Below are 14,398 nucleotides of genomic sequence, written 5' to 3'. Positions count from 1 at the left end.
TTGGTTGAATAATATTTGCATGTGATTTACATTCAATTTCCCTATACTCACTTTTGCATAAAGTTTGCATACATTTCGATGTATGGTAATTTCATACATTTGGAGTTAGACTGCTAGATGGAAGGGAGTTTTCAACTAAACAATCCTTGAAAGGCCTGGGCCCTAGGGAGCCAAAGGCCTCTTGGCACTCAGTAGCCTCAGTGGGAAATAATACAGGCAAGTCTTCTGCAGGACACAACCCTGGTAAGATTGGCCCAGTCTGTCACTCTGAGAGGACATGAAGTTCTCTCAAAGTCTGGTACCTTCCCTGAACACAATCCTAAAAACATAAGAGGGTGAAAACTACCCTAGTTTCCTTCATCCTTCTCTCTCAATTTTAACATCCATAAGTATTTACAAATATTTATATTTCTTTTCACGAGGAAGATTTGCCTTGAGCTAACATCCATTGCCAATCCTCCTCTTTTTTCGCTTGAGGAAGATTAGCTCTGAGCTAACATCTGTACCAATTTTCCTCCATTTTTTGTATGTGGGATGCCTCCACAGTGTGGCTGGCAAATGGAGGAGGTCTGCACCTGGGATCCAAACTCAAGGACCCGAGCCACAAAGTGGAGCACACAGAACTTTAACCACTCGGCCACGGGGCTGGCCCCAATAAATATTTACAAATATTTTTGAACTCTCTAGAATTTTAGTTTGTTCTATATCTTGGGGGAAAGGAGTCTGCCATATATAAAGCACCAGAAATAGGAGGCAAGAAGAGATTCTTTAAAATAACACAGGAATAAGACATTTTGCAATTGTTTATTTGAATAAAGTGTAAGGTTTGTTACTGCTGGGAAATATTTACTGGGTTACTGTGCTCATGGTCTGAATAAGTTTAGGGTTGGCCTATAGTGGCACTGTATCTAACCAGCTTATCTCTAGAAACGAATGAACCAAGAACTACTCTCTTGGCTTCCAGTATTTACCCAATTCTCCCATTTTTTGAGGAGGAAATAGAGGACTGGCTTAACTACCAGTTGGGGGATTCTGGCTAGACTCTGAAATTCCAAGCCACATTCTAGAGACCTGCAAGTTATTGTGGATGTTTCTGGCTGCTGTTCAGGCCCAAAGAGTCCATTTTGGCCTCAGAGATCCCAGGTTTTGCTGGAGTAGAATTACTAGGTTAAATATGGTTGTTCCTAAACAGAGGGATAGGATCAAAGTTAATTTCTAGAAATATCAGTCTTTTGGCATATGGAGGATGGATAAAAAGATAGCAAAGATTGGGAGAAGGGTAAAGAACTAACAGGTGGTAGCTGACTGTTTGGGAAGAGTGAGATAGAACACGGAATTGTGGTTGACTCCTAGATTTCTGGTCTGACTGCAGGGATGTTGTGCATTGTGTTAGGGAAAGCGTGAAGAGGAACAGATTTTAAGGCTGGGTTAACCTCATAGTGGCTGTGGGATAACCTTGTTGAAGTTCTCAGTGGGCAGCTAAATATATGGCATAGAGCTCAGGAAAGCAACCTGGGCTGGCATTTGAGTAGTGAAGGAAATCACCACAGTGAAAGGGAGAATGTATAGATGAATCCTCAGCAGATAGAGCTACGACTGCAACCATTTCACCATAAAAGCCTTAACTTCTGAAATGTTTTTGTACAAAAAGATTGTAGCTCTTTGAGGACCCATGTATGCACTAAGCAAAGATTGAAAACACGAATGACTTCACAGACCAGGAAGCTACTACAAAAATGAGATAAAGGACAGATTAGAGCAGTAACTAATTAATCTAGAGAAGGCATATTCTGCTGAAGCCACTCAGGAAATTTTTTGTTTTGTTATACTTTTAAACACTGCTACTACCCCACAAAATACATCTAAAAGAGGATTTACTCTGCAGGCAGCCAGCTTGTACCTTCAGAGTAAATTTCTACAGGCCAGATTACCCTTCAATGCCCTCCTTAAACACAGATAGTCTGGATTGAAAATCTCTTGGAGAGCATCAACCTTAAGATCCACTTGTATCTCCCTCAGAATCCAACACAGTGTCACAGAGAAGGCTGCTTACCACCTCTCACAGCAGCTCTAAGGTTTGAGATGTCCACAGGACATGTAATGAATGGACAAAGAGGCCGAGAAAGTTCCTGCCAACTCATGGTAGAGAGTGAGACATACTTTCCCACTGACGCCCTGCAGATGGTGACTTTCTGCCAGTACCTCCTAAATGGATGATTCCAGAGCATCATTATTTAAAATTCTGCAACAGCAAAGTGTGTTTCCTTTCTCTGTTCTAATTCAAATATAGGACAGCCCCTTAATCTTTCAGAGATTGGAAAATCCTGGTTTATATTTAGGGAAAAGCAGAGTGCAAGTTCTTTCTGGAAATTCTCCTCACCTCTGCTATCTTTGCTTTACTCTCTTGGCGCATAATGCCTTCCGGAACCAGAGCCAAGGACAGAGTCAGGCTGCTTAAAGTATCCTTTAGTTTCAATACAGATGAGCCCTGTGCAAACGCATGAATTAGGTGAAATTGCCTTTCACATCCTTACCCAGGTTATCAACGCCTGTTGACCCTCTGCTCTGGTCTCCATTAGAATCCTAGCACATCCCAGAGAGGCTGCACAGGATATCATCTCTTTCCCCCTCACTGGGCAGCTCTATGCCTTATCTTTTCCAAAGAGCAGTTCTCTGGCAAATGAGTTAGCTGATAAACAAGCCACTTGACCACTTGGTTATCTCCATTGTCCCAGTACAGTTATCTTCCAGTTGTAAATTTGACCCAGTTACTAAGAGAAAGAACTATTGAAAACCATAATTTTGGTTCATGGATAATTTCCTTCCCCAAACTTGTTTCTTTTTATATCTTTGTCCTTAACTAAATCTCTGCAAAGCCCATGAGAATATCAGTTTTCATATGTCAATACTCCTGAGGTGAAAACTTGATATATTTGCTCTACTACAGGTTCCCAACAATGTATGGATTTAAGCCATGAAATAAAATCAGCTTGTAAAAAACTAGAAAGTTGCCTTGTGGTTGGAAGGTAAGCTCTGACAGATCACAGAGCAGGGTCTTCTCCCCTCCTTCAAATGTTCCTATAGGATAGAGAAATGTTTTGCTGTAACACTGCAGAAATAACTGTAGCCAGCTAGACCTTTTCATGATCCCTTCCTTTAGAGAATCCCAAAGCACTGTGGGTGGTCATCCCAGAGGAAGCTTAATAACAACCCCTACTGGTATAAATCAGTATTACATCATTACTAAGACAGCAAAATCAGGACGATAACTGGCTTAAGTTAAAAACAAGTAAAAAATTAACAAATATTTGGGAACCTATTATTTGTCTGGAATTAGGACTAGGACCTGTGATAAACACAAAAGATGTATCAGACACTGTTTCAATCTACAAGCATTTAAATACTGTCTTCCATTTTAAAATTGAAACAAAGAGAATTCAGAGTCCATATTCTTCCTTCTTAGTGTCCAAACAGGTCAGGCCTCATCTCCCCTGCTCATTGTCCAGAAACACTTTGAACATTACGATTTTCAGCCCAAATGCCCACACCGTTCCTTGATCACAGCTGTTCCTGAATGGTTTCTGGACGTACTGAATGAAGGCAGAATGACTCAGTCGCACCACAGGAGGTTTTCTTCTCTTGGGAAAGCCCCAATCTGCCACCTTCCTTGCCCAACTGACTCTGTCCCTGCATTCGCTGCCCCTCTTGTCTGAGGTCTGGGCAGAGGAGCAGGAGCTGATCTTGGCCTGCCAGCTGGTATCTGAGCAACTGCTCTTGCCCCTTCTTCCAGTTCCCGGTTTCCTGCACACACACCTGCTGAGCAAGAGAGCCTGGAGCACAGGTGTGCCCGTGGGATGTGAGACTGGTAAGATTGGGAGCAGGGACAGCAGCCCCTTCTCGGCTGCCGTGCTCCTCTCCGACAGTACGGTGGCTAACCTTCCTTCTGGACACTCCGTTTAGCGACTGGTGAGGGAGCTGGTTCAGCTTGCCCAGCATGACCTTCTTCCTCATATCTGTGAGAGAAAAGAAGTGGAGAAAGAAATGGATTTGGTTCTCAATCAGTTGACTACACATTTTGCATATTTAATGTTCCTGAAAAGATATTGCCAAATAATTAAAGATTAAATTACAGCAGCTTATCGATTTCCAAATATCTATGGAAATAATTTTTTTCTTAAAAAACCCACTTTATTCCAGGCCCAATTTATAATTAATATTAATTATCTAATAAAAGTCAGATAATATTGTTTCCCAGAAAAACACTTTTATGATGTTTATAAGTCAACAAGGAGTTTTCATCGTTTGCATGACGGCTTAAACATGAAAACTAGAGCTCAGTCAGGCCTTACCAAATGGGTTAACTCACACTTGTATTAAGAAATGTGAGCTCTAAAAACTAGTCTTATCCAACACTTTGGCTTTTATGTCAAATTCACAATTTGAATATCTTTGATTTTATAAAAATATGTAGCAATAATATAAATATATAAACAAACATATATCCATATGAGTGTGTATATATAATTTCCCACCTGTAAGAATTATCTTAAAACACACCCTAGGCTTGAAATATTTTTCCCATTCTCTCTTTCTAAACTCTCTGCCTTCTTTTATTCATCTCCCCAAATATTTCACTTCCTTCAGAATTATTTCCTAACTCATGAATTTCTCATTCTCATATTACATTGTGTGTTGAGGGATGTATCAATCTATTTTATAAACAATAAGGTATTATAGTTCAACTTTAAAAATAATTTTATTAAATTATAAGTCTTTTAACAAATTAAAGGAAATTCAAGATTATTCTATGTTCATGACACTTTTGTTCATTTGCATTCCAATATGATGTGTTCTTTGAAGAGAGGAAGGTTAGTAATACTTTGAAGTAACACTTATATAGCAATTATAGTAATTATCATGTTGGGCACTAAGTTATATACATATACATGTATAATTTAATCCTTAAACAACCCTCTGAAGTAAGTGCTATTATCATCTCTCTTTTACAAGGGAGACCACTGAGTTGTGGAGACATTAAGTAACTTCCCAAGACCACATACACAGTAGTGGCAGATCTTACTTACATTACAGTATTCAAGACTTTTGGCTCCAGAGTCTGTATGCTAAGCACCATCCAGTACTGTGTAAAGTTAAAGATAGTGATGGGGAGTTAAGAAGAACGTTCGGTTGGGTAAGTACATGGGAGTATGGCATGCCTGTGAATGTCATCTTGCATGTGCCTTATAATGAAGAACAGGGTGAGAACTATCCATAACTCCTGGGAGGTAGGTGACAATACTGTCATCAACATTTCCCTTCCCTGCTTTTCTCACACCACACCACCAAATTCATTAGCCACCCTTTTATATACAAAACAAATGCTAATTTATTAACCTGTGTATTATGCTCCTCTATCAGTATAGTGCGACCTGTCTTGGTTTGTGTTAGGAGATAGTAATCATGTCTGTATCATACTATAAAAGACAGTATTGGGGCAAAGGGTACCAATTTCCTACGTCAATTTAACCTAACAAAGAATGAGAACTGAGGTGAGGGAAGACAGAAAGTACTAACAATATAAATTATGTAATGCACTTTGGATTTGAAACAGTAAAATGAGACAAAGTAATCATGTTTTTTATATTGTTTTCATGAGGCATCAATTAATATTCTGCTAAACCCATGTTATTCGTATGTTCTCTCTCCTTTTCCACAGTCCTTTTTTCTAACATGAATCTGCCATGACCACCTAACTACGGGATAATTCTCGTGCTTAGAGCTAATGAGAACTTTCAGGTTCTCCTAGTTTCCCTTTGGGATCTTCAAATCCTTCCAGAACTTTTCCTTGACAGCTCAACTACACTGATTTCTGTCTCAATGACTGGAGTTCCTCACTGACTTGAGCGACTGCTTCTATCATTGGTCACCTTTTCTTGTATGATGGTCTCACCTTCCTCATGGGGCTTTGTGTTCCTTCCAGAAAGAAACTTTTTGTGCCATCAACCTTGTCCCCATCTTATGCCCAGTTCTATGCCAAGTACTGAGGTTGGTGTCATCTCCATAATTACTGCTCCCACCAGGAGAAAAAGACATAGTTTATCAAGATCAGCAAATAACCAAAGAACAAGAATAATAAATCGTCAGGTAGAAGCGAACTTAAAAAAGGAAAAAAAGCCTTTGAATTTTTATCCCTTGGTAAAACCAATACCACTTCATGTAACAGGAATCAAACACTGCAAGTCACCTATTTTCAATCCATTGAAGATATTGTTATCCTGTTTTTAAGAGACCGTCATTGGAAATCTGTTCCTCCTTGTTCTTCAACTCTGCGGCTATTCATAAAAGACTAACACAAGAGTAGCTTTCCTTTGCAGGCCCCAAAACATTAAAAAACTCCCATGAATTATTTACATGGCAGCTCCAATCAGCAACATACCTGACAGACTCCCCAGCTGAAATGAAAGTGCACTGTGTAAATGTGCCCAGGGAGGCTGGCCGCCTCCCACTGTGAGGTTATAGACAGAACTAAGTCAGCACACATTATATGTCAGTGCCAACATCAGAAGGAATCAGATCTTTTGATCTTGGACCTCCACAGGAAGCTCAGATCTCAGACAAATTAGATAAAAAATGAATTTATAGCAGATATGTGTCCTAAGGCATTCCGCTGAATGTTTGGGTTGTGGGGAAGGAAGAAGAGTGAATATCAAAACATATGAATTGGCATGCCTTCTTTCCACCTCCACCTTGTTGGTGAGTCCCCATTCAAATGGAAAAACAGGATTTCAAATTGCCCCTCCATGACTCTAAGAGTCCCATTGGTGGGTTTGATCAAGTTTTAGGAAGAATAGGATAAAACATGGGAACATACATCCCTTCTCTATGAAAAAGAGGCAGTGGTTTTGGGGCCTTCCACCTTCACCAGTCAGCTATAACTTTTCCAGCTACCCTTAACTTCTTTTGGCTTCCAAAACTTCCTACGGCAACAAATAGATTCTGTGCCTGTGATTTCTAAAGTTTGTGTGGGTACCCGTCACTGGCTTTTTTTTTTTGCAATAGGAACATTAACAATGATTCTCTCCTTCCCTCCAACCCCACCCTCACTGTTCATATTTTCCTAGCCAAGTCTCCAAGGGCTGCATTCAAAGTTGGATGACCTGGATTCAGTACAGAAGACCCAATATAATCACCTGGACCTAAAGCCTAAATAGAGTCTGAAGAAGAAAGATGGATGGCTGATCAGCCAACATAGAAAATGTGCTCCCCCTTGGTTTCTCATTTGTCGATAAGGGCAACAATCCTGCCCACATGTTGAAGAAGATATATGCAACAATTAATAAATACTATTACCTATGTCCTTTCTAGATTATTTGTTCCTTTAAGTAAAAAAGTATCATTTACTTTTCATAATAAATGCATGATAAATCAGGAAGGTATACAAATTTTACAAAGACAAAGGGAAAAATGCCTTTCATCACACATTATATCAGAAGTGATCTCTATTTTGTTGTTTTTGCAATACTCTAGCAATGGATATGTTTTAGTAAATCTAATTGAACTCATCAACCCATCTGGAGTTTACTTTGGTGTATTTTCTGAAGTATGAATCTATTGATAAATATTGTAAATAGTCAAATCTACTAGTCCCATTTATAGACTAATGCTCCGTTTTCCTTTACTTTTATTATCTGCTTTATCATATATTACATTTCTATATCTAATATCTATATTTAAATCTAATTGAGGTTATTTCCACTAATGTGCCCATATATTCTTGTGTCAGTATCACTGTGTCTTAAAAATAGTAACATACATATTATCTCCCTGGTTGAGCTACCATTCCCACTGCCAGAAAGTCAATTTCTTGTAAAAAATTGGCTTTGTATCATTGATCTATATTTTCTGATAAATTAGAATCATCTTATACTATTCTACTCTGTATAAAATTTTTTGAACTGCATTTGACCAAAGTTACTTCAAGAATAATTGAGCTCTTTGCAATATTAGTCAATCCAATTAGAAATACGTTGTAATTCCTTATGCATTCAAGTCTTCTCTTTAAACTATTCAGTAAAATATGGTTTATTTTTTACACAAGTCCAACATATCTCCTGTTAAGATTTTTTTCCAAGACAGCATATTCTTCAGTCACTCTTATGTATTTCATTATGTTTCCTGACTGTATACCATTGACTTATACAACATTATTGTGCATAGATTGATGTTATATTTGAATAAATTACTCAAGTTATTTATAAATTATAGCAGTTAGTGGTTGAATCTTTTAAGTTATCCTTAAACAATTATATCATCTGCAAGCCATCATGTATTTTCTCCAACACTATCTTCTTAATTTTGTTTTCTATCTGGCTATGTTTCTTAGCATTCCAAAATATATGTTACAAAATTATGGTATAAAATTATGGTTATGTGCTTTGTCCTCATTTGAGTATTAATTTTTCTAATACTCCACTGTTAAATGTGCCACTGGATCTTGGTAGCAGATAGCATTGGAATTCTCCATCTTAGTTAGTGGGCAGGCTCTTATTCATGGTTATATTTATAGTTTTCTTAAGGAATAGTGCTAGATTTTATTCGTGTTTTTAAATTAGAAGATGCTCTTTTTTTAATTTTATTAGATGGACATGTTATTTATTAATATATTAATATAATTAATATATTTCCAAACATAGTTTTACTCTCCCCGGAGCTTGGCACAATTTCTAGTCCTGAGCTCTTTTGCTCTTCTCTGCTTCCAGACACCTTGGAGCCACCCCTCTCCTCCCCAATCCCTGTCATTCTCCTAGATTTGTGCTTATAAAAGGTAAATTAGTGGAAGATGAAAACCAAAGCCATCACCGAGGTGGAAGTGGTAAAACTTGGCAGGGGCACAAGGTGGTAATGGGAGAACTGGGAGTTAAAGTTAACTCAGGAGTCTAGCCTGGAAGATTTGGGGCTAGTAACCAGACTAGGGGAACAAGGAACAGTTGAGAAGGCATGATACAAAACTGAGCTTTGACAAAGCAGAGCAGCACTGCCTCCCTGGCATTTCTGTGAACCTGAATTTGTGCTAACTGGACAACCAATCCCTAGAAAAAGGATCTGAAACAGTGTGACATGATTTAGGAGCTACAGGGACTAAACATGTAACTTAGGATAACGACATTTTTTCTCTCCTTTAGCACTCTCTCCCTTTTTAAATTCTTCAAATATATATTGTTTGTTGTGATTGCCTTACTCTTACTTGTTTATTGCCTGGAATTGTTCTTTTATTTTCCCCAAAATATTATTCTTGTGTTCCAATCATATTGGAAACTCATAAAGGACAAGAGACCAGATATCACTTCTTTTTAACTATACAGAGAGGAACTTATAAGATACTAAATAAATACCAGGAGATAAATACAAAATTATTTAATATTTATTGGGAGATAATTGCATTTGTTAAGTAATTCCAGTAGTCTCTCACCTAAATGTTACAAAGATGTGTAATAGCTTCGGCCAGAGTTTCTCAGCCTTGGCATTACTGACCTCTTGAACCAGATAATCTTTTGTTGTGAGGTGGTCTTGTGCATTGTCAAATGTTTACAGCATCCTTAATCACTTCTCACTAGATGCCAATAGTATCCCCTCCCCTAAGCTATGGCAACAAAAATATCTTCAGATATTGCAAATGTCCTCTGGAGGTAGAGTGACCAACTGTCACTATTTGTCTGGGACTGAGGGAGTCCCTGGGACACAAGGATTTGATTTTTAAAACTTGGAAAGTTCTGGAAAAACCAGAATGAGTAAGCTGCCCTATGTGGGCAGTAAAATTGCCCCTGGTTGAGAACGACTGGCCTATGGGAACAGACAGCCATCTACATACAATAAATTCCAAAAACTCTAAGCGCTACGGAAGCACACATTCAGTATTCTTGGAATGCAAAGAGGACAATACTCACTTTTCGCTGAGGTGGGAGGGATTGGGGAAGAGTTTGTGAAAAAAATGGCATTTCAGTTGGAGCTTAAAAGCTTGACGAGGTTTTAACAGGTGAAGACAGCAATCAAATTGGAAGAAACTGTGCAAGCAAATGGGTGGAAAAGTATTAGACAAGTCCCGGGATGAGTGAGCTCATGTGATGAGTGTGAGCAGGGGCCAGGAAAGCAAGAGCCAAGACTAGAAAGAGAGGATGGAGTCAGGTCTTGAAGGGCTTTGAGTCTTAAACACCAACAAGAAAAACCAGTGATAAATAACATATACATAGCACATGCAATACGCCAGGAATTGTTCTGTGCTCTTTGTGATATTGACTCATGTAATCTGTACAACAACCCTAAGTGTGGCCAGTATTATTATGGCAGTTTTCCTGATGAGGAAACTAAAAGGCACAAAGAGGATAGTTGACTTGCTTGAGGGCACAAAGTAAGGCAGCAGGGGAGTCAAGATTAAACTATCTGTCTCACTCCTGGGGTTCACACTCTTAACTGCCACATTCTCCTGCTTCCCCAACCCATGATGGGATTCACGAAATCTTCTGGGCAGCAGAATGACAAGAGCTGATATGAATTTTAAAAGCTGGTTCAGATGGCTCTCTATGTCAAAAATCCTAGTAGCAGTCAATTATGAGGGATACATGATTTCCTCCCTCCTCCCCCATCACAACTGTCTACCACCCCTATTGCGTCCATATAAGTTTTGGTAAAAGCTTTAACATGGTGAATTTACAGTCTGAATCTACTGGACAGTGAAAATGCTCAATTTCATCACTAAACAACGTAGTGCTATGGTGGTGCTTGGTGAATGCAAAGTGCTCATGAGTGAGACAGCCAATCACTTTATCAGCAAACGCCAAAAGTTTAAAAACACAGAGGGAAAGGGGAATTCAAGTGCCAGGGAAATAATGAAATAAAACCAAATTTATTTAAAGCTACCAATAATTAGATGTTTTGTAGCTGGTAATAATTTCCAAGGAAAAGCAGGAGACAGTTCATAACTTGCCTTGGAAACAATGCTCCTAAGATTTGGACAAAGCTTAGAAGATAAGGAAACAAATTTGCTACGATCCCCAGGGGAGGATTCGGATAACACATCTTTCTATTTTTAACTCGAATGTCCTAAGAAAATGGCCTCTGATACTCCCATCTCTTCAATCTAAACTCTTCCACAGGAGCCCTGTCCTTGTCTCATTCCTGATAATTTATTAATAAGCCACCACATAAAAAATGCTCCTTAATAAAACACCCAGGCATTGTGGACTGCTTAATGTAGTTAATTTAAGCAGGGCAACTAAGATTCATGTGGATGGCCATATTAGATTAGGGGAGAGATTAGCATCACTCTTGCCATTCGCTGAAGAATGCAGCTGAATATTCCGTTCTTCACAGAGCGGGGTTCTGTTCAGATGACCATTTTCAAACACCTGTCCTGAATTTGCATGCAATAAAGTGGACAAGAGGCTTCTAGAAACCAAAATGAAAGTCGTCTTAGATGAAATCTAGAAAGAGTTCCTGTTCCCTTCTCCCTGTCTCCATTTTTCACACCCCGACCCACTCGAATCCCTACCACCTTGAGACACAAGTCCAGGAGCTGATGTATGCCTGGCTAATTTTTTGGGAAATTTGTTTTTAAATAACTTCATTTCCTCCATGGGAAAAAATACAAGCAAGCATGCAAACTGATACATGGACACACGTGCACAAACACACACACACACACACTCACCAGAGTTTATTAAATTAGGTAGAGGCAGAACAACATTGGACTGCTATTTTTTGGTTAAATGTGCACTCAGAACCAGTAAGATTCATATTCCTTTTCAAGCAGAAAATATGACAACAATTGGTTATTACTAAGAAAACCCAGAAATATTCTTTTCTTCAGAGTGTATGTTTCAAAATGTCTCAGGTCCATGGAAATTATCAGAAAATTTTTCATACATCACATCCATGCTTGGCAAACCCATCTTGTGCTCTGCCCACCGTTTTCCTATTTTCTGTGTCTTTAGAAGGACAAGGGCAAAGCATCGCTCTGAGGCAAATGCTTATCTTTTCTCTGCTTGGCCCCAATTCTAGTGACAATTTAACAATAACAAGCAAAATCATCTGGTATAACGCACAACATAAGCAAATAATACATTTTGCTAAAAGTATGAATAAACAACAAAGCAGAGCTTTGCAAAGCTGACTCATTTCTTGAAGTTTCCGTATTCAATCTTATTTGCATAGTTGCTATTCAGCAACTAAATTCTCTTCTTTCCCAAATTCAATAATGTGGCCAAACTGGCAGCTTTGCAATAGCTAAAGATTATATGCCTAATACTCTCATTTTCCCTTTCTCTATGGAATGAATTCAAATGTTAAACCAATAATCTTCTGCTAAGAAAAAAATAGATACATGTCAGCTTGAATAATTGGTTGATAGCTGAGTGAATCAGCTGTACTTGTGTATTCCTACACTGGGATGTGATTTCCTTGAGGAGAAGTAACAAAGATTAAAGAAGAGGCTATAAAGTAAATTAATTCAGAAACTGTCAGCCGGGGGAGGCTACAGGCTACAGTTCATCCACAGTGGGTCTCTCTTATAGGAATCATTCACAGTGTCCAAGCTTACCTTCTCCCATCACGGCGTCTTCTTTCCCCGTCTCTACTTGTGATCCTTGGCGTTTGGATGAGACGTGAGTAGGATTCTTTTGATCATTAGTCTGAGATTCAGAAATCTCTTTACTTTTTATTTCTGTATTAGTGAAAAAAACACATTTTTTTTCTGTTTTTCCAGAACAAAATTACATTTTTCATTTGTAAATAGGCCCTAAGGGTTAACGTTTCCCCTTTACGGTTCCACAAGATGATTGTGATATACATGCAGTAGAATGACTATAATATATTCAGAGCTTAAGGAATAATGAAACAAAATCCATAAGCTGACCACCTAATTGAAGGTATTGTCCAATATAGTAGCCACCATATATGGCTATTGAACACGTGAAATGTGACTAATTCGAATTGAGATGTGCTGTAAGTGTAAAATATACATCTGATTTTGAAAAAGTATAAAGTAGCTAATATTCTAATCTAATATTTTTATATTCATTATGTGCCAAAATAAATTTTGGTGTATTAGGTCAAGTGGCTACTAGAAAAGTACATTACATGCCTCACATTTGTTGTTCCTGTTACACTTCTCTGAAACTGAGCTGGTATAGAATGTTACTAATACTTTTTTTTAACCTTTTATTGTGAAATAATTATAGATACACAGGAAGGTGCAAAGAAATGTGCACGGAGGCCTCGTGCACTTTGATGCACCTTCCTCCATTGTTGACAACCTGCGTAACTATAGTAGCATAGCAAAACCAGAAATTAACATTGGTACAATCCACAGAGCTCGTGCAGGTGTGTGCTTTTCATTGAAGACTGTAGATCTTCAGTCTGCTCCTGACTGAAGAGATGCTTTATCTCCTATTCATTTATTTATTAAATATATTAATCAAAAATATATTTGCATTCCTCATGCCAGGCAGTGTTCTAGGAACTGGTTAGACGATGACGAATAAGAAAGACCTTGTCCCTGCCCTCATAGACCTTTCATTCCAGTTTGGATGGCAGAGGATAAACAAATAAATTTGTAATATAATATCTGATAATGCCATGCCATGCCATATGATGATTTTCTCAAGGAAAACACTTTTGGGATTGAGTTTTGAGCTGAATGAATTTTCCACAGAACACCACTTTTAGATTGAAAGTACTTGAAAGAATGATTGGAAGATAAATTATGGTTATCATACTTGGATATTTGGCAGTTTTTTTTGAGTGAATGGAGTGAGTCTTCTTTGAATGAACTTCAAAGAAATAACTGACAGTACTTGTTGCCAATGATAAAATCCAAGCTTTCATGGGAAACTTAGAATTTTGGAAAACTTGTATCAACTATTATGAGCTTCAGAGACTTCCAATTCTTGAAGATCCATGTTGATATTAACAAATGTGATTTTTTTTAATTGTAGAATGAAATATGTCAACATTTAGAAGATATGCATAACTCAGTGAAACAATATTTTCTGACACAGACCATACAGCTGAAACAGAGAACCACATTCTGTGAGGAACAACATATTTTTCTGGTTCAAAAAGTAATGAATACTAATTTTAGAAATTTGAGAAATACAGAAAGATATAATGCAAATGACTCATACAGACCTGACCACCGTAAATTTTTCATAAAGTTCCTTCCAATTTCTTTACAATTTTAGTTTTTGTTTTGTTTTGTCTTTTAAGAAAGTTAGGACTCTGCCTGCATTCAGGAAACTATGGGAATTTAATACAGCAAAATGTGTCCACAGATATCTAAAAGTTGAAAGAGCAGAAAGAGGACACTGAGGTAACCGATGTGTTAGTAACCGCAGGAAGAAGCTTC

General features: G+C 38.1%; 1 protein-coding gene across 3 annotated transcripts in view; it reads right to left on the bottom strand.

Moving 5' to 3' along the window:
* Window positions 1-788: 788 nt before the first annotated feature.
* Window positions 789-14,398, bottom strand: part of PKHD1 (PKHD1 ciliary IPT domain containing fibrocystin/polyductin) — a 412,643-nt gene continuing 399,033 nt past the window's right edge. For all 3 annotated transcript variants that reach the window (XM_046639693.1, XM_046639695.1, XM_046639694.1), the window contains 2 exons: window positions 12,593-12,715; window positions 789-4,013 (listed from right to left, as the gene is read on the bottom strand). In XM_046639693.1, the coding sequence (XP_046495649.1) occupies window positions 3,559-4,013; window positions 12,593-12,715 (578 nt within the window). In that variant the 3' untranslated portion in view covers window positions 789-3,558. The remainder of the gene's footprint in view (window positions 4,014-12,592; window positions 12,716-14,398) is intronic.

The sequence above is a fragment of the Equus quagga genome, chromosome 15 (assembly GCF_021613505.1).
Source record: "Equus quagga isolate Etosha38 chromosome 15, UCLA_HA_Equagga_1.0, whole genome shotgun sequence".
Taxonomy (NCBI): domain Eukaryota; kingdom Metazoa; phylum Chordata; class Mammalia; order Perissodactyla; family Equidae; genus Equus; species Equus quagga.
The sequence above is the reverse complement of the archived record's forward strand: the minus strand, read 5'-3'. Positions and strand labels throughout refer to the sequence as shown.